The sequence below is a fragment of the Cygnus olor genome, chromosome 4 (assembly GCF_009769625.2).
Source record: "Cygnus olor isolate bCygOlo1 chromosome 4, bCygOlo1.pri.v2, whole genome shotgun sequence".
NCBI classification, from domain to species: Eukaryota; Metazoa; Chordata; class Aves; order Anseriformes; family Anatidae; genus Cygnus; species Cygnus olor.
In genome coordinates, this window is record NC_049172.1 from 4,135,955 (window position 1) to 4,163,263 (window position 27,309).

A 27,309-nucleotide genomic window follows, 5' to 3' on the forward strand; every position below is an offset into this window, starting at 1 on the left:
GAAAGGGGGGAGGCTTTGCCCGGGGTTTTCCTGGCGTTGTCTCCCACCTAACATTTACATTCTCTTATCTCCCGCTTTTTGCGTTTTCTTATCTCGCGTCTACGCTAAAACGAGTTAAACTGAGCCGCGTGGGCAGGGCAGGTCCGTGGGTTAATGGTTAAGGCTTCCCCTGCGCCGTTTTCACGCCCGTTTTTAAAAAAAATTGGGCTGGTGGTTAAAAATTAGACACAGATCTGCCAAGGGGCGACCAGGAGGACCCCGGCCGCAGGGCTCCTCTGCGGACAGGGAGAAAGCTCGGCCATGAGGGCGGTTTTCGTGGTGTGCTTGTCCCTCCTTTGGGTTTGTGGAGCGCAGGTAAGGATTTGTTGCGTTGGGGGATCATTAACTTAATTAAATAATACTCATAAAGCAGTTAGAAGGTCATTACTATGAAAACAAAGCCAGCTGATTTTTTAAAAAGTTTCACAGTTTTTGTATTTCGTACATTTTTTTCCAGCCTGGTTTGCCTATCTGAGTCTTGCTATTTCGCATATTGATTCTGCCAGGGGTTTACATGAACAGGCTTCTGGAAAAGGTTTTAATCGTGGTCCTATCCCGGAGCCAATTTGCAGGCATGGCTGACCCCACAAAGGTGCAGCAATTTCCCCTCTCCCCCTTTTTTGAGAAATGAGACCACAGCTTTAACTTCTAACGTGGCAACGCCGCGTGTTGAAAGGCCTGAGGTTGTGCTGGGGAACCTCTTCCAGCAGAAGTCTGTCATGAAGTCCAGGCAGGCTCGGTGTTCAGCAAACCCTGAGCCTTTCAGAGAAACCCCCAGGTAAAAAGCAACGCTTTTTGATGGCTGTTCACTCAGGACTTGGGAGAAACGTCTAGTGCGATACGGTAGTTGTGCCAAGCCGGATCTGGCTCACGGTTTGCCATGTGAATCCAAGAAGAATGCGTTGGATTCTACTGACCTGAGGAGAGCAGGAAGAATTTATTAAGATTATACAGTCATTAAAGGGGGGTGGGCAGTGGGGGGAGGATTAATTTCTGCCCCAGCAACATCCCCGCTGACTTTACTCAGGCCAGGATTTCTTCACGAGAACTTTAAACTTAGGCTCTATTGATTTGGTGGACACAGTGAAAGCTGATAAATCCCATTTGACGACTGGCTTTCTCTCCCACGTTTATGCAAAGTCCATCCATACATTTTTCAAGTTTCAACATTCTTCCTACTCATCAATCTTAGTAAGCAAAAGCACGCAGCCAGCAATGGCTCACCTAGACAGATGGAGGATCAGGATCCATACTTGCGGTCCAGTAACAACCAGCAACCCCGCCACAAACCCACTGCTCTGCAAGATAGAGGAAGAGAACTGATAAGGAGGAGCATTTATTTTTCACATTTCTTGAAGATACTTACGCTTATTGCTTCAGCAGTCTTGCCGTGAAACAAATAATTAATTTTAGACTTCTTTATTCGCTTCTAAGTAGTTCGTAAATATTTATAAGTGGTAGTTAAACTCAAAGCCAACTGGACCAATGAAAAGGTCTCAAAAAAAATCAAGTTGCTACTTTTTTAAATTTTATTTTTCTGGTGTTTAAGTCCCCTCATGTTTTAAGTTGTTTACAATCCCGTTGTTGTGGAGTGTTGTAAACCACTGGCTTAAAATGTTTATCATCTGTTGGGTGCTTCACCCAATGTTTGAAGAGTAAAGAAAATAAAGTGTGTGGGAGACCAGTAAAAGTGAAGGTCACACCAGCGGAACAATCTAAAAAGGAAGAAAAACTGAGAAGGATGAGGTCACCAAGACAAGGAGATAAACACCATAAATATTTAGCATTTCTTTGCTCATAAGATAGGAAAAGGTTTACAAACAAACGCTTTGTTGAGGTCAGTAGGGGATCTGCAGAAATGTTGGTGCAATTCCTAGTCCTGTTTACTGTTTTTTTGTTTATTTTGTGCCTTGCAGAACGCAACACATTATTCTGCAGAAGAACCATTTTCACAGGTTGGGCCTGCTGAGACAGTTGAGCAGGACACTTACCTCATAGAAGAATGCGTAAGCAACAAATACACGCACAAGTCCTGTGCGAAAGTTTTTTGTCACCCATGGGAACGATGCGTGGATGGAAAATGCCTCTGTAAGCTTCCCTACCAGTGCCCAAAGAATGGCACTTCAGTTTGTTCCACCAACGGAAAGCAATTCAGCACATACTGTCACCTAAAGAGCTATGAGTGCCAACGTCCTGAAGCTAAGTTTCTGAACAAGGGAAACTGCATGCCTACAGGTATTAATATCTCCTCTTCCAAAATGTATCAGTCATTCATTTTTGGCCAAGTGGATGCTTTACTCTTCTTTACAGCTCAGAAAACTTGTTCATTTCCTTGTACTAGTAAAAATATGAAACAGAAAGTGACAAGTCCTGAAAATTGACAGTACCTGATGATTTTCTTAAAAATAAAGAGATTGAGAGGCAAAGGTTACGCTGCTGCTGGTAGCTTGCTCAAATCATCAGGTAGGAAGGGAAGAAATAGACAAAGGAAAAAGAGCTCAAAGGTTTCCAGTGGGGGTGCTGAGCATGGTGGGAGGCATGGAGGGAGAGGGCCTGCTGAGCACATGAGCAGAGAGGGTATATTTTGGGGAGCAAGAGTCCAAGGAACAGAGTCCTGCCGCTGAGGTTGGGCTGGGGTACATGGGAAGAAGGTAAGGCACGGTCACCTCAGTCTTCACTCTGCAGATTTCATCAGAACAGAAGGGTGTTCCCCTGCAAACCAGCAGATTTGTACATTGGCAAGCTGCATCGAGCTGCTTTTCAGTCCCTGACTTTGTCAGCTCAGCCTCTGCCTAAGTACACAGAAAAAGGACTCTGCAAATGTCAGCAGTAGCAGCCACCGTTCCTACCCATCTTCCAGCCCCACCTCTCCTGCTGGCAGGAGGGGCAGCTCCAGCACCGTCCAACTCTCTTTCCCCACAGAAGCAGCAGCTCATCCCGTTGTCCTCGGGGAGGCAAAATTTGCCTTTGCGTATTCCACTGAAAAGCCTTGGACAGACTCCGCGTGCTCCTCCTGTGCTCCCCATACAGCTGCAATAAGTCGAGGCAGGGGGAAACAGTGGGCCTTGGCTCCACTGCAAGCAGCACAAGCTGTACTCCAAAGGTAACAGAAACAGGATCTGGCCGTCTCACTTGAAGTGTTGATGGTTGATTATCAAAAGTTCTCTGATGAAAGTCTTAAGCTAAGACCTTTCCTCAGCAGAGCTCCAATACTCCTACGTGGCACGAACCATTATCCTCATTTGTCCTGAAACTGGTATATTTTGAAAAAGTGACAGGCTGAAAGTCATAAAGTCAGTCCTCAGAAAAATCAAGAATCAAGCTCCTGAGTCCCAACCTACTGTTCTTCCCATATGAACTTTGGGTGTCTACTGGATACTTTATGTCTCATTTATTCCTGTGTGGTCTTTCCACTAAATACACCTACATAATACAATTTTATTTGGGATTTTTTGGATTTTTTTTTGTAGAAACATTTAAAATCTCGGAGTATAAGAATTCAAGTTTGCTTCAAGTAAAGCCTGTGAATATGGAGAACCTTTTTGTATGTGGCAGTAAGTGGACTATGAATGAAGCAAATGTGGCCTGCAGGCACCTTGGCTTTGAATTGTAAGTTTGGGGAATTTATCTCTCAGTAACTGCAATGGATTTGAGAAAGTAGTGATGCTTATATAAGGGTCAGTCACAGCCAGCTGTTAAGGCAAAAATCTCAAAAAGAATGTATTGGCTACAATAAACCTTCTTAAATTGACACCAGAGAGTGAAAGCTAAACCACTGATTTCTCTATTTTATTACAAATAACAACTATTCAAACCATAAGTATCTTACTTTTAAAATAATGCCAATCTTGCAGTGCCCTGAGCTTCCTCAATATCCATTGGTTTTGGTGTCACCATGCAGGATGGTTCCCGTGTAAGGAGGCTATTCTATCCATCACCACGTGGACGTGGTGGCTGAGATAGAGCCCCATACAGATCCAGTGCCAGTGCTAAGCTACATTTTGCAAAAATTGGCACTTTGTTTTACTTTTCTTCCAAAGTATCTCGTACTTACTCTTGCACCACTCCAAGGGAAGTCTGCTTTATTTCCTTAGCCATTGGGAAAATCATATACATTCTAAACAATAAAAGCAGTGGCTAATCCATTGTGAAATTACAGAACTTGTTATTATTTCTATCTTCACAGAGGTGCTGAATATTACTATACTGTCTTCAACATCACAGAATACGCCTTAAATTTGTCACACTGTTTCCGAATAACTTGCAAGGGCCTAGAGACAAGTCTTGCTGAATGTTTTATAAAGAGGAAACCGTGGAATAGTAGTGATGGATTTCTTAGACTCCAGTGCCAGAAAATTCTCCGAGGTTAGTAGGTTTTGGGTTTAAAATTTATTTAAGGTTCTTCATGTTATTTTAAGTATATATATTTAGGATCTATTTTGTTGAACTGTCAGCCACCGCAAACCTGCAATGAAACCTTTTTCTTTTTAAATAATCCTTTGCAACATTTAAGATAACTGAGGCAGCCTTGAGTTCATGACCTTGGAAAATAATTCACTGTTGCTCCTAGAATATTTGGCAGATGATGCCCCAAAGTGGACATATTTCACCCATGATTCTGGTTGTTCCCCCATCCTTTCCAAAGACACCGAGGTATATTATACCCTGCAAGTCTTGCCTCTCACAGGTTAACTCGTCAGGAGACAGGTGATGACCTCTTCCTCTTTGCTTGGTCTACCAGGGAGATCAATTAGGACGCCAGTCACAATGTAGTCAGACAAGTGCGACTGTAACTGAACTGCTAGTATCTTCCTGGAACATCTGGGGCTCCTCAGTTTCTCACTGATACAAACAGGAATTGAGTCTTTGTTCTAAAAGCTTTCCTGTCCCTGTAGTGTGACTTCTTTGGCATTGATAAGCATCAGTCAGCCCGAGAGCTATGATTTGTCTCAGTTTTTAATTGTGCCACAGAAGCAGCTTAGAGACTCTTGATGAGTTCCTACAAGAGGGGGAACATGCATCACCTTAATCACATAAATCATTTACAGGGGGTTCGAACCTCTTATTTAATCCCTGTGTACAAGAAATGAAGTTCACTTCTGCCACGCTACTGAAAGATGGAGGTAGAAAATAAGTGGTCACATTAAAAGTTTGAAGAGGAGGCAATGAAAAGGATAAAAAAAGACTCCTCCTTACATTACTGGGTCCCACAACGCCAACTGTTGACAGGCCAAATTACTGAATGAATAAAATGTGTAAGCTGAGTATTTCCTTGGGCAGTTGTGAACCTACAGGCATTTCCACGCTAACTTTGTTTTCATCCTGCTGCACAGAATGTTCAGCTGATGAGTTTACTTGTGCAAATGCCAAGTGCATTTCTTTGAACAAAACCTGTGACGGAATCAATGACTGTGGAGACCTAAGCGATGAACTGTGCTGTAAAGGTAATAATTTCCTTTCTTAGCTATTTGAAAATCATTTCAGCAGAAAACCACACCCAAAGAATACTTACAGTGATGTAACAATAAAATATCTTTTGCAAAGTCATTACATTAAGGCAACCAAACCATAATTTCTGTATAGGAAAATAGAAAAAAAAAAAGTACATTATTTTCTGAAGCAGGCAGGTGATCTCTGAGGATCTGGATTTCCTCTGAGGATGAGAAAATACAATGAGATTATTTACAAGGTTGTTGATACAAAAAAATTAAAAATAAATAAATAAATAAAAGAAGAAAAAATAGAATGAAATGTATTTTTCGTAAGGCAAAATCAATAGTAATTAGTCAAAAACGTTTGTTTGTTTCCAATGAGCTACGTCTAAACCAAAGTAAGATCTTTCTTAAATTTCTTACTAATACAAGATTATCCATAGAATGTGTGTGAACAGTTCCCGTTGCATAGCTTGTTCATGAACACCTTCATGTTCATGTCATTCTTTCAGCACTTGCAATTCCAGCTGTAACAACTTTTATTAAAAGCAGATCTAGTATAATCTGAATGCAGGAGAATACATTCAGAAGTTGGGTTTCAGGTGCCAAACTGTAATGTGGGTTACAAATACCATCACTACCCCTAAATAATCTTGATTTTGTAGTTTTATAATTGTCAGTACATTTAATCTGGTAATCATGAAAACATAGCGACAGGAATTTTGGAAATAATAATAAGTACCTGTGGCTTCATATATTTAGAGGACATTTATTCAAATTCCATTTGACCAAAATAGTTCTGTTTCAGCTGTATGGATTTTAGAAAAAGAAGAAGAATTTTAGAAGAAATAAGTTACTAAAGCCAGTAATTTCAAAATAGGACTCAATTCCTAGTGCTACATGTATACCATTCAGTCAAAAGCCTAACTCAGACTCTGATTTTGGAAGGAAATTTGACCCAAGCATCATAAATTCCTCATCTGAGATGATCCATAATGCTGGTAAAACTGGAGGTCCTTTGGCTGAGGTTGAGCGTAGGCACATGAGGGTGAAACTGGTAAGGAGTGATACCCATGTCTAAAACTACAGTACTGAACTTGTAGAGAGACTTTTTTTTTTTTTTAAGTCTTAAAACAAACATCAAGATAGTAAAATGAGGAGAGCCAAGTATTCATTTCATTTTACACTTACAGAGCCTGCTTTCACGATCTATTTATGAACAGCCAAGTCCCCCATAACACGGATATTATATTGTGTTCACATTTTAAGTTGGAATTCTCCTGTATTACAGAATGCAGAAACAACAGTTTCCACTGTCGGTCAAATATATGTATTCCAAATAAGAATGTCTGTAACAAAGAAGTTGACTGCCTCACAGGAGAGGATGAAGCTCAAGCTTTCTGCTCAGGTTTCCATTTGAGACATGTTTTTATTTCTTTTCCTTTCATTATGCTAAGTTACACCTAGAGACTACACAATGCGTATTATTAAATTATTTAACAGATTAGCAAAATCGAAATGCATGCGAGAATTAATCTTTCTGATGTTATGGTATGCTCTACATACTAGGAGAGTAAGAGAAGGTTAGGTACTTTTCCTTGCCTTCCTTCTAGAAAAGAATGGCCAGAAAACTAAAGGAAATAAAAAACAGGTGACATTTTAGGAGGTATAAAGCAGATTATGTCTTTTGCTTATTTGGCCATCTATCAAACTGATATCTCATATTTCTGAAGAAAATGTAGACAGAGTTGGCAGGAATATCTTCCTCACATGTAATGAACAGTTAATATAATAATTCTTCTGTGCCGTTCTCCTCACCATCGAAAAGATTTTGTTTTGAACTTAGATGTTTTTCCTTGCTCTGCTAAGAGACAAAGTCTAAAGCCAAAAAGTAAACATTTTTGGTACATGATAATCGGTAAACTGAACTCGAAAGGTAAACACTGTTGTCAGTAACATGAGAACAGACCCAATCCTCAGCCCCTACTTAGGAACTGAATTCAATGGGCATTTTGTTTGAATAAAAGCTGACAAACCAGATTCGGGAAGCGTTTAATTTACTTCTCGTGTTGAGTAACCTCCTTTACTCTATTAAAGGAGGTACACAGAATACAGAAGCAGCATCTAAATCAGAAAGAAAAAAAATAATCCTTTTATCTAACGCTCCTTTGGGCTTCAGAAAGCTCCAAAAAGTTGATGGGGCAGGAGGAGGAATTTGTGGTGTTTCCTGGTGGAGGAGAATGGGCTATTGCTTTAGAGATCAAAAAAGAAAGGAGGCCATTTCACAGGGTTCCTTTGCAGAACGGTTCTGTAGGCAAGAAAATAAGAGTAGATGTCATATAGTTACAAACAAGTGTCTGTCTGCTGGATGTAGGTCACTTGTAGGCTGTGGCAGCCAAAGAGTGCCTAGTAAAAGAAACAGTAGGCACCATGCTTAAACAATGTTTTTGTCTATGTGAAATGGTGCACACCTACACATTTTAAAAGTGTACCATGATTTTGGTACACAAACATACATTTAAGTAACAGAGCAATTTTAAATATTTGCAAACATTTTTAGTATTTTATTATTCCACCACAGGCAAAGCAAAGCGTGTTGAATATTACAGTATGGATGCAGGTAAGTAACTAACCATCCACAAAACACCCCATACTTGCTTATTAGTGGCTTTCTAGCTACCAGCCAGCTGGCCAGATCCAGAACACTCAGATATGTGGACTTGATGATTTAGGAGTACACACTCAGGGGCTTACCATTTGCCTCACTTTCCACTAATTTCAAGAATGCCATAATAATTTATCCTGGCCGAGGATCCACATCTGCATGTTTTGGCAGCTGACAGAGGTAAACTCCAAGCAAATCTATGGGAAGTGCTTTTTTTTTTTTTTTTCCTGAACGCTAGCAACAGTGGAAAATAAAAAGAAATAATGTGATGCTAAGACATAAGCAATTTTCAAAGCAAAAACAGATGCTGAAATTTTTGGTCTTTGCTTTCTTGCTGCTTCAGCTACTCGCATACTTACAGCACTTGTGATTTCAAGATAAAGATAAACCTGTCTCCGAACAGAGAATGAATGCCTGAATTCTGAGACACATTTTTCCTTTTTGTTAAAGAAAGAAAACTGACAAAGACATTTCTTCCCCAAATAAACTGTGGTGTTGTTAATCACACGTTAACTCGACGGAAAAGAATCGTAGGTGGAGAAATTGCAAGCAAGGTAAAAACAAACAAGCAAAAAAACAACAAGCAAACCTTAACAAATATGTGCTCATCTGCATTCATTCAGTATCAAATTAAATGGGTATTATCATCCTTCTGTTAAAATATGCAGAAATAACAAAATCAGAAACAACACTGGTTTCATGTTTTGCAGCAGTACTGGCGCTGCACTGAATGAATGTGAAGAGGAGCACAATTTATAAAGTAAAATACCAGGTTGCAAAAAGGAGCATTACAGGATCCAGCAAAATATTTAAAAATGTAGCTAGAAATGACAATTCTAACAAAACAGAATACAGACAAATGTAATACTTGATTGTACCAGATCAGATTCTACATCTGTTCCTCTGACTAGGAATTTCATGATAGAAAGCTGGGGGGAGGGAGGCATTGCACAAAGTCAGAAGATTGAGCAAAACTGCTGTAATTTAGAATATGCACCCTTTACATCCTATACTATATCCTATTTAATTATACCCTATATATTGGGTAGAGTCCAATTTTTGGCAATTTCTCAACAGCAGATTTTGAATTTACAGTCAGCTTTAGTCAAGGAGATGAGGTGATACAAAGGATTGTTTTTCCCTTTATGCATGAAAAATAGTACAATTATAATTTCACATTATTTGGGTTTTTGTTGTTTGAATAGGGTGAATTCCCTTGGCAAGTGGCAATTAAAGAAACTGGCACTGAAGGTGCAACAGTGTACTGTGGAGGGGTTTATATTGGTGGCTGTTGGGTTCTGACTGCTGCACACTGTGTCAGGTAACAACAACAACCTGGGAAATGATTCCTTTGCAAGGTAGAAAGATTAATTTGGACATTATTGCCCTTCTCAGCTACTTGTTTGCTAATTCCTGTTTGCCTATTGAATAAAACAACTGAAGACAGCGACTCACTCACATTACTGACAGGGGAGATTCAGAGAAAGAGAATTTTGGCTGTGAGTAGAAAGATGAAAAAGCACTGATGAGTTTAACGAGACAGCACTAAACACAGAGGATGGCCTTTAGGGGGTTTTTCCTGTGTTAGCTGCAGTACTCAGCAATAAGTGTCATCAGCCTTGCGTTTGCTACACTTTAGAAAAACCTGGACATCAAGTCCAGAAGGAAACTATATGTATGCAATATGAATTTTTATTCTACAGAAACTTTGATAAAATGCAAAAGTTTATGGCTAAGTGAAACATACAGTGCCTGTGCTAGGTACCAAAACATATTTTATTTCATCGTTTCTTTTCCAGAGCAACTCGAGTTCACCTGTACCGTGTCTGGATTGGACTGTTGGATACAATACGGTACGACAGAGAGACAGACACCTACAGGCTAAAGCAACTGATAATCCATGAGAATTATAATGCTGCAACGTATGAAAATGACATTGCTCTGATGGAGCTGAAAGGTCATGGGAAAGGAGAATGCGCCCTGAAATACAGCACGCCTGCCTGCATTCCCTGGTCAGAGTATATGTTCAACATTGGTGATAAATGCAAGGTTTCTGGATGGGGACTTGAGAAAGGTATTTGATTTAGTGCTTACTACTAGAATGTATTACTTTTATCACCGTGTTTCAAAGTGTGGTCGGCTTTCATTTTGAAAATGCTCACAGGAGGCTGAGCACAGAGAACATCGGTCGTGCTTTGGCACCGGGCTGCCACTTTGTTCTCTTTTCTGCGCTGCTTCCTCTGTTGTCTCAACTATTAAGTAAATTGCTGTGGAGAACACCTCTGTTTGAGAACTACCCTGACCAAAAGAAACGTTTAGTTCCCTGAGCAGGCTGACCCCCTGGCAGCACATGCATTGGTGTCGGTAGTGGAGCAGAGAGCGTGGGAGTGGGAGCGGGATGGCAGGAGTCAGATGGCAGCATTTGGAGGACATGCACGTAGCAAGGAAACTGCTGTGCTGTTCCCCTACACACTTCTCAAAGGAGATGAGAGCATTTCAGTACCTCCTAGGCATCCAGAGGTGGCTGAAATTACAGATCTCAGATTTACCTTAGCTGTGGAGAGCTGGTAATGGCATTGAACACATGGCCCACAGCCACTGCCCCGTCCCCAGACCCAAGCCTCAGCCAGCAGTTACAAAACTTGGCACATCCGAGCACATCTTAGCCGTGTACAAATTCAACCCCAGGAGGGCTGCACGGGGATGGAGCGGTCCAATGCAGTCGCACTTTCAAAGATTTGTCTCATATCACAGAATGATTGCAGCCCAGTGTCAGAGCTGCCGCATGCTGTTTGTGGGGCTTCTTCTGTCCAAACTCGGTAGCAGTCCTTAAAGCAAATACAGAGCTGGGAATTATGAGCAAATGGACAGAGAACAAAACAGAGAATGTCCTTAACCTTGTAATGTATTGTTCACCTGTATCTTCAAAGTCTGGGCCCCTCTTCTCAAAAAGACAGAGTAGAATTGGGAAAAAAGGTGACAAGGAGGATTGGAGGCATTTCTCCATTCCGTAGAAAACAATATACTGGTTTCCCGGTGTATGGAAACCTTGATATGGAAAACATGGAAAAAAATTGAGGAGGACAAGAAAAGGGAAAGGGTAAAAATACAACAAAATGAAACTACTGTATTTAATGCTGCAATTAAACCACGCCGCTTTTATTTTGATACATATGGCCAAGGTACTGCATTACGTATGGGGTGAGTGTTAGTGGCAGTTTAACGTGCCTGGTCTATAATAGTTAAGGTTATATTCAATAGACAAGCAAATATGTAACTTTCAATTTATGATATTAAATGTCTCATGCATTTATCATTTTTAACTTAGAAAAGGCTATTCTTTTCTTTTCTAGGTTATACCAAACAGTATGTGCTCAAGTGGGGCAATGTTAATTTATTTCAGAATTGTTCTGAATTGTATCCAGGACGATTTTTTAAGAAAATGGCATGTGCAGGCAAGCATGAACTCTCTTACCATAATTTCTTTACTATCAAACCCACAGTTTTCAAGGTCTGACGTTACTGGCTGGGAAATCTTTTAGACTTGGAAAATACAATAAGCCAAATGCCACTGTGTCACCACTAGCAAAACACTAGCCATTGCAGCCTATCTGCACCACTGCTCCATAGCTATATATAAACAGTTATGATGACAGTATGCCAAGTTTTGGTCCTTGTGGGCAAATTTCAGCATGCAGTTGGAGTTGTGTTTTCTAAATACACAAGCACTTTGCAGCCCACTGACCTTCCTCCAACCTTTATTTTATTCTGATCCAGGAACATCTTTAAGCAAGTGCCTTTCTTGGAGGACATTCGTAGTTCTGTTGACTAGGATATGACCATTTATCTGCTTGGACATTTTCTACCAGCAAACTGCACCCCAGGAAAAATACTATAAACTGTTCAAACCAAGATTAGTCTGGCCAGGAAACCGGTTGTCATTCCTAGTACTAAAATAAGCATTTTGAGAACACATTTTTTGCTTCTCAAGTAACAAAAGGTATTGCCAAATACACTTCTGAAAGAGCAATGAGCATTCAACTTACAGGACAGATAGTTTCAACTGTTGTTTAACTCTGAAAGTAAAGGCAATATTTAAACAAACTACTTACCAAGAAAAAAAAATCACAAATGATTTGGCTTTTATATCTAGTTTTTCTAAATTCAGCATGAGGCTGACGTGGATACAAACTTTGGAATTAAGGACTGGTATCCACTGGAGTTAGTTATACAAGTTATACAAGTTATTAATTCAACTGAGTAAGGGCAACAAAATCTAGCTTTATAGGATTAGTCATTCCAATTCTCAAATGTTCAGAAGGCTCTTTCTTGGTAATGTAGAGATTGGAGAAAGATGTTACATTTTTAAAAACACGGAGTCATGCTGAGTGTGGGTTCCCTCGTAGTAGGTCAAACAACCAAGCAGAAAAGAGGAGTAAGGATGTTAAAAATTAATACACTTTAACTGAGTCTCCAGGACAAAGCATAAATTGTATTCTAGCTTGCTGGCAATGTTTTTGTCAGTATCACACCCTTCGATCTTAATTCATTTTTTTCAGGAGCACTAAATTTGCTAAAGTGCAAACAAGCAGCTTTGTGACCTCTGAAGCTTGTAAGGAGCACTGAGCCTACATGGTGTGTCTCAGGGCTGCTGTCTGCTGCTCCAAAAGGTCCACAATAAGTGTCCTAACTGCAAGGACTCAGTTGAAGACAGTTACGCTCCCTCCCATCCCATCATTCATGTTTCTCCTTGGCCTGCCCACCTCTTTCCATAAAGCCTGTACAGCAATTAATTTTGAGGCTTCTACCTCTCCGTGTAGCTCAGATGAAACTGGCCAATGAACTACTGGGTAGAGAGGACACCAACGGCAGACACCTCAGCATACACACATCATGGTAGCTCTATTTCCATAGGAATCAATCAGCCTACAAATCTTTTTTGCCATTTTGTTCTAACTTTCCTCCAGTTTTTATGAGCTTCTTCTAATGATATAACATGCAATATGGCTGAATTCTTCTCTATTGCACAGGGTAAACCAAGAAACGTATCACTGATGTCAAAGCAAATGAGCATTTGGGCCAGTCACAATTATAAAGACGGGCCCTTGGTGAAAAGAAATCGGAAGTAATAGACCAAAGAGGTTAGGAACCTCCAGTACTGGTGACCATTAGGCAAACATCTGTCAGGCAGCGACACAGACCTAAAAAAACTCCTGTGCATTCCTTTGTGTGCTCGCATGTATATGAACTTTTGTTTTTGTTTCCTTTTTTGCTCCAGGTACTTATGATGGCTCCATAGACAGTTGCAAAGGGGATTCAGGAGGACCCTTGGTCTGTTTTGATGCAGAAAACGTGGCATATGTCTGGGGTGTTGTGAGCTGGGGTGAAAACTGTGGGGAGGCTGGTCACCCTGGTGTCTACACAAAAGTCGCCAGCTATTATGATTGGATTAGCCATCACGTGACAAGGAGTCTCATTTCACGGTATAATATCTGAAGCTCAGGAAACGAAATACTTCCTTGTTATCATCCATGCGATAATGAACACTAGTCCTTTTTTACAATCAGCAGCCATGTACCTTAGCAACTATGAGTACAAATCTTGAAATAATGTATTTTGAAAATGCTTAATTCTCTGTGAATACCACAATTTTGCAGAAGCCTGTAGAAAAAGAATTTTATGGTGACATGACTTCACAGCAAAATTCTCTAATAAAAGCATGCTTACTGCAGGGAACTTGAAGTGTCTGTCTTCTTGTCATTATTTTTTTCCTCTCTCCACACTTCACGTTGTATTTCAGCTGCAGTTGTTGCTTATTTATTTATTTTAAATGGACAACCATAGTGAAAGCAGTGCTTGGGAAATGACTGCAGCAGCAATATGCAAGCATCGCAGAAAGGACAGCAAGCACAGAACTTGAAAAGAATTCCATCATCTCAAGGTCTAGGTCATTAGAAACCCTCAGGATGCTGCTTTGCTTGGCAGTCAATTCTGTAGGCTTACTGAGAAATTAGACTTCAGACCCCCTGTTAACTGACGGATTGAATATGATCATGATGTTTGTTACTCAAAGATTACTCTGGTGGTAATTCTTTCCGCTAAAAACTCAGACAATTTTTAATGTAGTTAGTACACTGTGTCTGATCATCTAGCTTAGGGCAATTTTTGTATTAATTTAACCACAGCTAGTCACAAAGAACAGAGGAATTTCAAGACTTAACATAAACTAAATAAAAAGTGTCTTTACTGTCTTAGTTTGCCTGTGTATGTGTATTTCCAGTATCTGACAAACTCTTGACAACATATAGGGTTTTCTTGTGTACACATTTATAAAACAATATAAATACATAAAAAGTCTGTACGTTACATATATAGATTTAATTCTACACAAACAAGTCACAGACCTTAACTTAAAATGAATACTCTCAGCCAGAAAAAAGAGTTTCTCAAATTAGCACAAGCTTCCTAGAGCAATATACAGAAGCACGAAACAATAATGTGAAAAAAAAAAAAAAAAAAAAAAACCACCAAACCACATCCTTACAAGGGCCAGATCCTGTACTATGCAGTCAGGGGGAATTGTGCCTCTGCATTAACTGACACGGAAGCTGAGACATTCAGCAAGGGTTATCCACAAAAGAATTATGCAGTCAACCAGAAGAGACACTAGCACTGTGCTCTTAAAAGGGCCAGAATTCGGTTTTTGGATTGGTACTTTCAACACAGAACTGTTAAATGACTTCAGGACTATCTCAGTCCTGTCAAACCGCTCAAGAGTTTTATAACATACTTCACTGGATTCTAATTTACAAGAGTTTTAATACTTATTTTACTTTATCTCTCTCAATGAATTATCCCATTGAATCAATAGCATTTGTTCACACAAGTTGTTGACAGGGGGAGGGAGGTGCTTTTTGTGTGTTTTGTTGCATTTTTTGCTGCTGGTGGTTATGTTTTTTAATAATTCACCACTGTCTGCTTCAGACAGAAGTTTTACGTTTTCCCTGACTTTTCTTTATCTTCCACTGTCTCATAGAAAAATCAGCACAAATTTATCAAGTAAGGACCCTGTCAATCACCAATAGCTGAAGTTAAGGGTATGAATTACTTCTCTTATCTGCCCCTAACAAAGCTTCCTATTTAGGAAAGCATTTAAGCATATTCCTTCCTTGGAAATACTTTGCTGAACCAGGGTCTTTATGAAGTAATCATAGGGAAAGGCTGTTTTCAGGACAGGTGTAGGAAGAGCTCCCTCTTTTGTTTGACTTAGCATACGTCAACTTTTTCCACCTATTTCTTCAGTTAACTCTGATTAATACTAAATGCAGAGGGTGTGAAGAAAAAACAGTATTTACCGTGTTATCTTCCCACTCTGTCTATCTGGAGTGTTTTCTCTCCATCTGTTTTTCACCACAGTTACTTTTCTCCTGAGATCCTGATGCTAGCACGCTCGGGGCAATCCCATGCACCTTAAAACAAAGATTTCATTACAAAAACTAAACCAGCTCCCATACGGCTCCACTTCACCCCCTCTAAGGAGCATGTAGGATTTAAATATATATAGATAGGCATGGGTATGGTCTGGGAGGTTTAGCAAGCGGGCTCATTTTGGTCGCTTTTCTGCAGCCACAGACCCCACATACCCAGCGCTCAGCACTGAGGCACAACCACCCCCTACCCCGCCACCCCGCTCCTCCAGCGGCCCCCTCAGGTTTTGGGGCGTCCCCTCAGATTCAGGGGCGTCCCCTCAGCCTTGGGGTCGCCGCCTCAGGCTTGGCGGCACCTCCCCGGAGGCGGGCTCGGGGCGGCGCCCGGCGGGCCGATGGCGGCGGGCAGGCGGCGGGGGCTCGAGGCGAGCGGCCGGCCCCGGGCATGGCCGGCGCCCTGCTGCTGCCGCTGCTGCTGCCGCTGCTGGCCTGCGCCTGGCTGGGTGCGAGCCAGGAGGCGCCTCGGACCCCCGACTGGCGGCTGACGCTGAAGACGATCCGCAACGGGGTGCACAAGATCGACGTGTACCTCAACGCCGCCCTCGACCTGCTGGGCGGCGAGGACGGGCTGTGCCACTACAAGTGCAGCGACGGTGAGGGGGCCGCCGCGGGGAAGGAGGGAAATGGCCGCCCGGGCCAGGCTCCTTGGTGGTGCCTGGAAGCGCCGGGCCGCGGCCGTGCCCTTGCCTTGTTGTTGCGAGGTAGCGAAAGGAGGTGAAGGGTCGCCTCCCAGATCCGGATTCGGATCCGGATTGGGTCGGGACGCGAGGTCTGCTCCCTGGCGGGGGGACGGGGCTTCAGCGGGCTCTGGAGGTGTAAACGCCCGGGTGGTGAGGGTTGTTGTTGGATCCGTTTCGTTCCGTGTGTTTTTCGTTTAACCCTTAGGATTGTTGGCATACTGGCTGTGTACAAAGCATGGAGCACTTTAAAGTTCATTAGTACTTCAAAGAACCATTCCTTTTAAATATAATCCTGTGTATTGCGTACAAGTCATGCATCGATTGTAGTGACTCAAGACTTTTTTTTTTTTAATATAGAAACTAAAGTGAATACTTGCTCAGGTGTCTTATCCCCCCTTGTTGACAAAGTACTTAGTGCTCCTAAGCTGTAATTTGGAAAGACTTGGTGATATTCAGGTGCTTGAATACATGCTTATGCCAAAAATACAGGCGTCTCAAGCCCAGCAAATGGCTGTGGTGAGTTTTGACAGTACTAAAATTCTGTGGAAAAATATATTTGAGGTATTATAAATTGCCTTTTACAGGATCAAAGCCCTTTCCTCGCTACGGATATAAACCTTCACCACCAAATGGCTGTGGATCCCCTCTATTTGGGGTTCAGGTAAGTCCATTTTGGGGTTTCTTTGTGCGTGTGGATTTTCATATGTGGAATTTCCTCGATGCGGGTGTTTTCTTCCTCCCATATTCTAAGGATGAGACATCACCCATGTACTAAATCTCTGCCTTTATCAGCTCCAGCACGTGCTTTGGTAACAACACGTGGGAAATACTAGTATTATAAATGAACAAAATGTAAATATTTTCATCAGCATCATAAATATTACAGGGATAAAATAGTGATGATGATTAACTTCTAATCTTTTAACCAAAAATGTTTCGTTCTCACAGTCTTAAAAGCACTGAACAACTGAACAGTAGCCCTGTGAGAGTGGAGGTTTTGGCTCCCACCTTACCAACGCTAATCCATTTTCCTTTAAAGAAAATATGGGTTGTCTTATGTACTGGGTCTGACCAGGACGGAGCTAACTTTCTTCATAGCAGCCTGCATCATGCTGTGTTTGGGATTTGGGACTAAAACAGTGTCGATAAGTAACACACCACTGGTTCTGTCTGTTGCTGAGCAATGCTTGCACAGCGTTACAGCTTTCTCTTTTTTCCCCCACTCTGCCCAGCAAGCAGGCTGGGGCTGGGCAGGAAGCTGGGAGGGGACACAGCCAGGACAGCTGACTCAGAGAAGGGATATTCCATACCGTATAGCATCGTGGTTAGCAGTAAAACTGGCATAGTGGAAAAAGAAGGGAGCAAGAGGAAGGAGTTACCTTCCAAGGTGGCTGTTGCTCTGGAACATGCTAGGCATCAGTCTGCTTTGTTTTTTTTCCCTCTTTTGGTCACCTATTAAACTTTTATCGAGAACTATGTGTTGTCTTGCCTTTGCATCTCCTATTCTCTCCCCTGTCCTGTGAGGGGGCAGGGGTTAAGCAGGCAGCTGTGTAAGTGTTTGGCTGCTGGCCGGGGTCAAGCCAGCACAGCTTACTAGCGGTGAACAGCAAACTACAGAGATAACTGAATGACAGCTGGATTGATTGCATTAGTTCTTAATTTCTAACTTTTGTATTCTGTCATATTCATAGACTGTATCTTTCTTATGTAATATCTCAAGATTCCAATCTTAATTGTACCACCAATGGTGTGGGGGGGGATTTTCTTCACAGTTTGACATTGGGATCCCTTCGATGACAAAGTGCTGCAATCACCACGACAGATGTTACGATACTTGTGGCAATAAAAAAAATGACTGTGATGAGCAATTTCAGTCCTGCCTCTCCAAAATTTGCAGAGATGTGCAGAAAACACTTGGAATATCAGAGAGCGTACAGGGTAAGCTTGAAAAATGCCTTTGTTTTTCCGACTTTAACTGAGCTTGTTTGGCAAAGAATCTTTGTGCAGCACAGTAATGCCACATTTTCTTAAGCTGAAGCTATTGCTGAAAGATGCCTTGTTCAATCCTTCTGTCATGCAGCCCAGACACTCGTACAGCTGAGCAATGACACAGCATAGGAAAATGATCAGGGCTAAAATGGGGAAAAAATAATGATTCCCTTGTAGGAGTACCTAGCCGGGAATACAACCTGATCAAAACATACGTATAACTGTAACTGTTGCATTTGCTGTAGTGTAGCTCAATATTCACTGTTTTGCTGGCTGAGTTCTAAATGTCTACTACATGTCATTGCTAGTAAACAGTAGGACAATACTGAATTGTTTCCTTTTATGAAATAAGATACTAGAATAATATATTGTTACAGTGGAAGCAGTTAATGCTGTCCCTTAGTACATACATTTTAGTTTTTTCCTGAACAGCCCATAATCCTATGATTGGATTCCTTCTGATTGTTGGCCTGCATCTGATCAATGCATGACATAACCACACTTAACTTGGACAATGGCACTTTTACAGTAAGTAGTCCCACCGAGAACAATCAGTTTTTAGAACAAGCCTCTGTTTGAACTTCTCAGATCCACACAACTGCAGAGAAGTCATCATGTTAGTGCTTTGTGTCAAAACTGATGAATATTTGCTCAATTCTGTTGAGTTGCTGTTAAAGGTAGCAACCTTTGCATAAATAGGGATGCAAAAAGCGAAGGATAAAACAGTTCTCTTATCTTGCCAGAACTAAGTGATGTTTCTAACACTCATAACATACCATACTCAATGAACTTTCTTGTTTGTTTTCATTGGCATAAGTAATATCTTCATTCACAACGTTAATGATTCTGTATTGGTTCAGTCTTTGGTTTGACAGTCTGTTTGCTATGCCCAGAGCAGATTGCTTTTTAAAATCCTTCTCAGTTTACCAGAGTCATGTCTAGTAGTTTCACATCCCATCTAAAGAGTACTTCTCACTTAACTTCTCTTTGCTTGCAGCTTGTGAATCAACTGTCCAGCTGTTGTTTGATGCAGTTATACATTTAGGATGTAAGCCATACCTGGACAGCCAGAGAGCTGCCTGTATGTGTCGGTATGAGGATAAGACAGATCTCTGAAAGATATGGACATCTTACAGTTCAGAATGAAGTAAAAGACTCAACTGGAATGAAGCAAGACTTTGGCTAAAGCTTTACACTTTCCAGAAAGTAATATATTAAATGCGGATGTGAATAACTGGTTTGAAAGTTACTGTGATATTCTTCCTCGTGTTTAAAAAAAAGAAAAAAAAAAGTATCAAGTCTTCGTTATCTTTCCCTTTACACTAGAAGTGTGGAAACTGAAATTAGATTCCTTTGGTGGACATACACTGAGGGTATGCTATTGTAAAACACCAGTGCTATTTTAAATTAAAACAAAAATGCACAGTGAGGAAATCAGAGGCACAGAAGAGTTGAATTCTCAGGTGATTTTTAATGTAGGTCAAATGTTAGGTTTCCTAGCAGTTGATGCTTCTGATAAGATCTATCAGGAAAGAGTGTTTTGTGTGAGTTAATATGGCATCTTGCATAGCCAATACTTTCATGCTTTTGGTACAACTGCCTTCAGTTCTTTCCGATGTATTCTGTCCTGTGGGTTTGTTTTAAAACAAAATAAAACAAAAGAAAGCCCTAAGCAAGGGTATATATCTGCACTATATATTTCTACCTGATTCTGTATCAAACTTACTTTTGCAGCACTTTTCAGATCAAGTAAGTTGATCCTTCTAAGGCTTGACTGCTAAAATGAACAGTTTGCAACCTAAGGATATACTTCTGATTTGAGAAACTGCTGGAATGTATTTGTAATGTTACATAATTTTAAAAACGATTCAAGTGTTTATTTTTCAAATGAAACGTGTTGTGTATTATATGCATAGAAAGGATATATTGTTCAAAGAGGTTGATTTATATTTGTTTTGTGGCACCACTTGGTTACTGTGTTCATCTTTGCTTTCATTTAGTCAGTTCTGATTGAAAACTAGAGGAAGGTTCCACGGATAGGGTCAGCATGTCCAATAAACCTTTTTATTTAAAATGCCTGCTGTGACACTAGCAGAAATTTGAGCTTGTATTTCTGTCGTGTATTCCCATGACCTCTGTGAGGCTGACAAACATCTGAGCCTTTATTTCTGTCATCGATTTCTTCTGTGACGTCTCTAGCTGAAATCATCAGATGTCTGTATTATATGGGATTTGTCCTCCGTCCTGATCTTTTGTTGCTAATCTCCAGTTGTCAGACCTCAGTTAACTTTTGCATTAGATCCTGTCCTGCTGCTCTGTTTTGCCTTAGAAATCCACTGAAGACAACTGAAAATCAAGATACTGCATCGGTGAATGGGGAGCAGAGACTGTGTAGAAAGCCTAAAATTTACCTGACTCGTGGATTGTGATTTCTCTCTGGAAGTGCTTTTATATGTTTTTGCTTTACCGATTGTTTGTGGCGTTTTTGTTTTTCACTAGAGCTTACTGTACATGATGCAATATAAGTGCCTCAGAATAAAGTTCCTGCTGAAGTTCTTTGGCCATACTTCTGTGTTTGTGACTACTAAGTAACGCTGCAAGAGACATACTACTGCCAAGTTTTATAAAACTGTGTTTGAAGAACTTGTGGTTCCTCTGAATTCGGTGAAATTTATTTTGTCATAGAATTGAAATGACTCTGAATTACCCTCATTGCTTAAAATTAAAACTATGATGCATTATCACAGTGAGTGTAGAATAATATCACAGTTCGACTAGGTAAGTCAGGTAAAAGTAAGCTTCAAATATGTGCTTATATAAATGAACATAGAAGAAAATTTTCACTGTTGGAAGGAGCTGGGCTTTGTTCCCTTCTGTATTAACCTGCAAATACATCATGAAAGTGTTTCATAGTTTCCCTCAAACTATTTATAATACTAAAAAGAGCCCTTACATGGCTAGATAACATGACAGATGACATGTTAATAGTTCTGATAATAAACCAAAGGAAGCATTTATATTTGAGGGAGCCTTTGCCTAAGTTTTGCCTGTAGCAGAAATCCTTGGTTATAGTTTCCTGCAAATTATATCAAACATATTACAGGCTACAATGCCAAAGGGAAACCTAGATATCACCCTCAGGATTACTCATGTTATTTAACAACTTTTATATATATATTATATTGCAGTTTTGACATTTGGCTCATTACTGTGTGCTTTCATGTAGGCAATAGCACTATTTTTAAATGTCTCACTGATTTTTTTATTTTTTACAGGTTTTAATACGATTATGTCCCTCAGGCTATTTTGCTTGTCTGGATGACTTGAGCAGCAGTAGCATGTCCAAAATCAAACAGCTTTTTTCAATCTGCAGTTTTGATACATCCACAATGCTTTCTGAATAAATAAATAAATAAAAAATACCCACTTTGGGTGGAGCTACTGCAACAATCCAAGACTTTCTAAACATGTACGTGCAGGTATAACAAAAACCCATTAAAATAAGCTGGAAATGCATACCAGAGTCAAACATTACCTCCGTCTTCCTATGTGTGCTCAAATTACTGGTGACTCAGCTGAACGCAATGGCTGACTGAATATGCTCTTAGCCACTAGCAAAACAAAGTGAAAAAAAAAATGTTTACTTAAAATGGGCTTCTTGAGATCTAAGCTAACTGCGGGACTAAGGAATATGGCTGACATGAATGCAAATTGCTGAACAGAGCTGTTTCGGAGCCCAAAATTTAGGCTCTCTGTTTGCTCCTTCATACAGAATTACTGCAGCTGGGGGCTTAGGAGCAGCTCTGGTGGGAGCTGAGAGGTCTGGGGGCTGCAGTTGGAAAAAGAAATGAATCTGCTTGCTAAGAGACTAAATGTTTTACAGCGTAAGAAAGATACTATTATAAATAGCATCCTGTTTTCACTGAAGTATACACAAAACCATTTTAAACAATTTTATCTTGATCTAGCTGACTACAGCAGCTTGAGGATGACAGGTCCAAACAAGGGGAAAATAAGCAAAGGCAGTTAAAAATACCCGTAGCTCCGCCAAAAGGGAGACACCTTGTCTAAACCATGTTATTCATGGAATAAACCTGTGTAAAACAAGCCCGACATGGTAAAAATACCCCAAATCCCCCTTTAAAGCCACCTCCTGTAGCAGCATTGATCTCTAGGAGCTTGTTCACACTTACACATACCTCCTTTGGTGCCTGTAGCAGCACTGATCTACAGAAGCTTAAGCATACCCTAGGGCCACTGAAATTCAGACCCACAGCATTACAAATCTCCTAAGCTCTGCTACAGAAGGGTGGTTTTGTCCCCAAACCATCCCGGCTCTGTTACCACCCAGTGATCGGTGCCCATAAGGAAGGGGCTGACAAGATGGGCGTTTGTGAAGGTACCCAGGCACGCTCTGTCAGCCCCTTGGCTCTCTTCTCAGCCAAGACCAAGGGCGATGTGCTGCACAAACAATCCGAGGTTACAAACCCACCTCCAGCCTAACCCCTCGGGGCTCCCCTCACGACTGGGCGCCCCGAGGAAGATGCAGGTCGGGGCGCCTGAAGCCTCAAGGCGAAGGAAGCAGCCTGCGCCTTTAGGGGGACCCCTCGCACGGTCCTGAGGGCCTCCCCAGCGCCGAGGGGGACGCCTCAGCAGACGACAGGCTCCATCCCGAGGAAGCCATTCCTCCCGTTCACCTTCGGGGCGCCGGGGGCAGGCCGAAGGCTTCCCCTTCCTTCTCCCGCCCCGCGTCCTTCGGAGGCACCCAGCGGGCCGGCGGCCATGTCGGGCGCCGAGCGGCGGCGGGCGGCAGGTAGGAGGCGGAATGGCGACCGCCCGCTCCGGGGCCCAAAAGCGGCATCTGGGGGGGCCGGGGTGAGCCCCGGGCAGACCCCCGGAGACGGGGACGTGGGGGACCAGGAGAGGGGCCCGGGCTGAGGGCAAACGGGACGGCAAATGCCGGGCTGGGGTACTGCTGGGAAGGGGCTTGTGAGCCACTGCAGCTCACGTCTTCGCGGGGGAGGCGGCTCCTGTCCTGTCACCAAAGCACCACTTCGTTCAAAACATGGGCTACTGGAAGGGTAAAAATTAAAGTAAAAGACTTACTAAGGGAAGCTTTCGGTTTCGGTGAGATGAGGCTTGTTTTGAAAGGTTCCTGCCCGGACTGCTAGGGCTTGGGTGCTGAGCCCTGTGGCTGAAGCCAGGCGAGTTACAGCAGGATACCTGAAGGGCCAGTGCAGGTGAGAAAGGACAGGCAGCAGCAGATGGGGGTTGCACCCCTCAGGATGAAGGGCCCACGGTTCTCCTCTGGGTTTCCCCTTCTTTGAGAATACTCCACGCCTTCTAGGCGTTAAACAAAGGCACTAAGGTTTCCCTGCACATAATAAAACCTTGCATTGGATGTTTTAAATTTGCAACCGTTGGCATTCTCCTTTTCATAGCAGGAGGCAAAGCCGACCTGGTAAAACATACTGTTTCTTCCTTAGCATTATTTTCAGTATGTTTTTGGGTTCCCCAAGATGCCATTACGGGTGCTGTAGAGTCTTTGTGCCATGTGGCTGCTGGTACTTTCCAAGTGTATCTTTGAAATACTATGAGATTAAAATGTATCCAGGAAAACATGCTGTTAGATCCCAGGGTAAATTCAGTGCGTACCTGGTTTTGGATTCCTTTGAAACAGTCCACAAGATTTAAGACGAGTAGTCCCATTGAGAGCAAATAGTTTTTAGAAGGAGCCTGTGTGAGACAAGCAGAAAGCTTTTCATAAACAACTATCTTTTTTTTTTTCCTTTTTTTTTTATAGTAGTGTGTACTTGAATGAAGCTGCAATGTGACAGCAGCAATAAAAAGCTCAAGGCTAACCGACTAAACAGGACTAAAAGAACAACTAAAACATCCTTCTCTAATTTCCTTTGGCCCAGGCATTCTGTGGTCTTTTTATGTCTGTATGTCAGCATTTCTGTCTAAAAGTTTGACTGTAACATTTTTGAAGGTCTGTTACGGTTTTTAGGGGTTCCCTCCCCCCTCTCTTTAAGTTGAGGGAAAAGCATCAGACAGATCTCAGGTACACAAGCAAAAATACGGTGTCAATTTAAACATACAGCTCTCTGGCTCATATTATAAACAGAACCACAGGCACAAGTACTGTTGCTACGTTTTATCTATACTTGTTTTCAGTATTTCTGTCATTAATCTGACCTACATGTTGTTTCAAGCAAACTGAAATAGCTCTTTATGCATTGGGTCACTGGTGATATTTATAAAACCCAACACTTGCAAGCATGATCAATATTTACAAATGGGAAGTTTACATGTAAATAGTAATGCTTAAAGTAAATAGTAATGCTGACTCGCTTTGAGCTGTCCCCCAGTCTCCTTTGCTATGGAGTTCAACACAGGGGCTTCTAAAGTCAGTTCTAGATTTCTGCAAGTTTTTTCTAACGTCTTTGTGAACTTTTCTTCTCTATCAGTGCATATATATGTTAGTTCATTTTGCAAAAGACTTTAGTCAGATGCAAAAAACAGGGAAAAAAACAAACAAGTATAGTGTATACAAAATAGTTGTAATATATGCATGTGTGTTTGTGTGACCATGTCTTTTTTTTGTTCTAATTGCAGGCCATGTTCAGTTGGATAGCAGATCTACATTAACCACCACAGGTAAAAGATAGTATATAGCTTTCATAATGGGGGTAGTTAGTCTCCAGTGGTAGTAGGAGGAGCTGTGATTTTATAGCCCACTGAGATGTTTAAGCAAAAGGATTAAATATTTTGGCCTAAACATCTGCAGGTCTTCAGTTTTACAGCCTCCCAACACGTGCATGTTCCCTGTTGTTTCCACAGTGTTACCTTTATGTCCATTCTTCTACTGGAGATACATATATCTATATATCTTAGCAGAAGAAAAGGTTGCATCTTTTCAGCTGTTGTTAGCTATATGTATGGTTATACTGCCTTCTGTGACTGATATGCTGCGTCCCAGCCTCAAAGAGAACACTCAGTTCTGTATCAGCAGCACCACTGAAACAAAAAAAAAACACAAACACAGTGTATTTTTAGATTATGTAAATCCTAACTATTGGGCTTAGGAGACTCCTGTTTAAATACAGCCAGGTAGCTACTTATATACAATCATAATCTCTGAATACATAGCTATACAGATAGATAGCTAGATATAAAATATTCACATCTTGACCACCTAAAATTCAGACTGTTGGGGTCAGATTTTTAAGAACAGCCTCCAAAATTTTGGGGTACAAATGCTAATGAAGCTGTTAAACTGCATGCCTACTCAGCTGATGTGTGAATGAGCTTTTGGTTACGCTAACAGCTAAACTTTATGGCTGGATGCACAGTTTAAAATTGTTTCTCTTAATGATTTTTTTAAATCTCTCTAACAGACAGAAATCAGAACATCACCGAAGTAGATGCTCTTAATAAAAGGTAAAGTTCTGATGGCAATGATAGAGAAATGACCCACTGAAGTCAGTTGAAAGTTGCCTACTTTCTATTAAGAGTTGCGAATGGATTATTCATTCAACCCCACCCATTTATAGAATATGTTCCTAGTTTTAACTACATGAGATGTAGAACTATTCTTGAATTCTGCTGCAGATCTTACAAAAGTTTATTAACCAGCTGCTCATAATAGAATGGAGGAGGTAGAAATACTTAATGAAACACTTCAGTCACTCTGCAGTGAAACAAAAAGCATTTTGGAATAAACTGTGATCTTTAAGTAACTTCTGCAGGCAAGTGTTCTGAACTTCTTCACACAAATTGCACCAAAACTGAACATAGCAGGAAATAAACAGTAACATGCCAAATATTAAAGCTCTGCCTACAGACATTTCTAGGGCAGCATGACCTGGAGTGTCATTCTGTACACCTAGAACACTGGCCTTATCTGTTGCCAGGGCTATTGCCAGAAGTCCTTTAGCTTCTGTTCCCTGCACCACCGCCTCTTGTCAACAGAAGCAGCAAGATTGTAATGCTTGTCCCTCTAAATACATCCATGCCAAAGCTTGGAAAGGACCTTTGGGTCCAGGTGGTACAGTCCATAGCATGCTGTCACAGACCTCTATGTTATGTGTGCTCATAAAACAACAAAATCACTGACGCTACTCCAAACTCTTATTTGTTGCCTTAATATTTAAAATTCCTCTACTTAGAAGCTGGGTTGATCATTTGTGCTTGTGCCAGCACTGTCTCTCAGCTTTACTGCTTTGTTGCTTAATTGTTAAACACTTAGATGACAGTTGTATCATCTGAGCTTTCATTTTGGAAGGGTAAATAATACCAACTCATTCTCCTCTTGCAAACAGTGTGTATACCACCTCATCAGCCACTATACACTACATAGCCTATTGCTTATGATGCAGCACTCGCTTTATTTAGAACTTGAAGCAAACCTCACACAGTTAAAATTCCAAATAATTTAATATGCACCATTCAACTATGCTAAATAATGTTTAGCTAAAAATATAGTGTGGAGAACTGGAGCCAAATCTGAAGGTCTTTTATATGCCTTACTGTGTTACTAATGAGACAGCCTCCTGAAAACTGTAAATGCAATACATGGTAGATAAACTATTCAACACTACCTGATAGAGCCTTGAACCTACACAATGCGTGTTTTACTGAACAGCTTAATGTGCCCAAGCTTCTCAAAAAGACCCAATGATTTAGTTTTTTTCTATAATATTACATATTTTGCATTTCTGAAATTGGATTCTCAAAGTCTCTGGTCAAGTTCAGAAGTCTCAGCCAGCAGGAATATGGGAAGGGAATCAACTAGCCACTAACACTCATCAAGAAAATTTTCCATCCCTGGCAACAGACAAACATATGACCCTGCAGAGCAATACAAATGAACCATCAAAGAGAGGAGTTGCATTGATCTTCAATCATGCGCAACTTTTATTGGCAGTTAATGCTGCCAGAAAGACGTGGGACTTCTGCAGACAGAAACAATCTGAAACGCAGGTAAGAAACCTGTTCTCCACCAAAGCTTAAAA

The 27,309-nt window shown here is 41.2% G+C and overlaps 2 protein-coding genes and 1 long non-coding RNA gene across 5 annotated transcripts; 2 read left to right on the forward strand and 1 right to left on the reverse strand.

Moving 5' to 3' along the window:
- The first annotated feature begins 36 nt into the window (after nucleotides 1-36).
- Nucleotides 37-13,873, forward strand: CFI (complement factor I). 2 transcript variants are annotated; one of them, XM_040556257.1, is made up of 12 exons: nucleotides 212-354; nucleotides 1,956-2,274; nucleotides 3,510-3,648; nucleotides 4,226-4,404; nucleotides 5,373-5,483; nucleotides 6,763-6,879; nucleotides 8,053-8,091; nucleotides 8,587-8,690; nucleotides 9,342-9,457; nucleotides 9,936-10,210; nucleotides 11,490-11,591; nucleotides 13,415-13,873. In XM_040556257.1, the coding sequence occupies exons 1-12, from the start codon at nucleotides 301-303 to the stop codon at nucleotides 13,630-13,632; spliced, it is 1,773 nt and encodes a 590-aa protein (XP_040412191.1). In that variant the 5' UTR covers nucleotides 212-300; the 3' UTR covers nucleotides 13,633-13,873. The 2 variants fall into 2 exon arrangements, with proteins under 2 accessions (XP_040412192.1, XP_040412191.1); XM_040556258.1 differs by lacking the exon at nucleotides 8,053-8,091 and having other exon boundaries at nucleotides 37-354.
- On the reverse strand, nucleotides 6,764-15,985 carry LOC121069800. The gene is made up of 4 exons (XR_005819626.1): nucleotides 15,771-15,985; nucleotides 15,492-15,605; nucleotides 11,053-11,184; nucleotides 6,764-7,779 (listed from the first exon to the last, which is right to left on the reverse strand). It is a non-coding gene; the product is annotated as an uncharacterized LOC121069800 (long non-coding RNA).
- Nucleotides 15,944-20,856, forward strand: PLA2G12A (phospholipase A2 group XIIA). 2 transcript variants are annotated; one of them, XM_040556261.1, is made up of 4 exons: nucleotides 15,944-16,216; nucleotides 16,888-16,964; nucleotides 18,076-18,241; nucleotides 19,290-20,856. In XM_040556261.1, the coding sequence occupies exons 1-4, from the start codon at nucleotides 16,009-16,011 to the stop codon at nucleotides 19,406-19,408; spliced, it is 570 nt and encodes a 189-aa protein (XP_040412195.1). In that variant the 5' UTR covers nucleotides 15,944-16,008; the 3' UTR covers nucleotides 19,409-20,856. The 2 variants fall into 2 exon arrangements, with proteins under 2 accessions (XP_040412195.1, XP_040412196.1); XM_040556262.1 differs by lacking the exon at nucleotides 19,290-20,856 and adding an exon at nucleotides 18,725-18,820 and having other exon boundaries at nucleotides 15,947-16,216.
- Nucleotides 20,857-27,309: the final 6,453 nt, after the last annotated feature.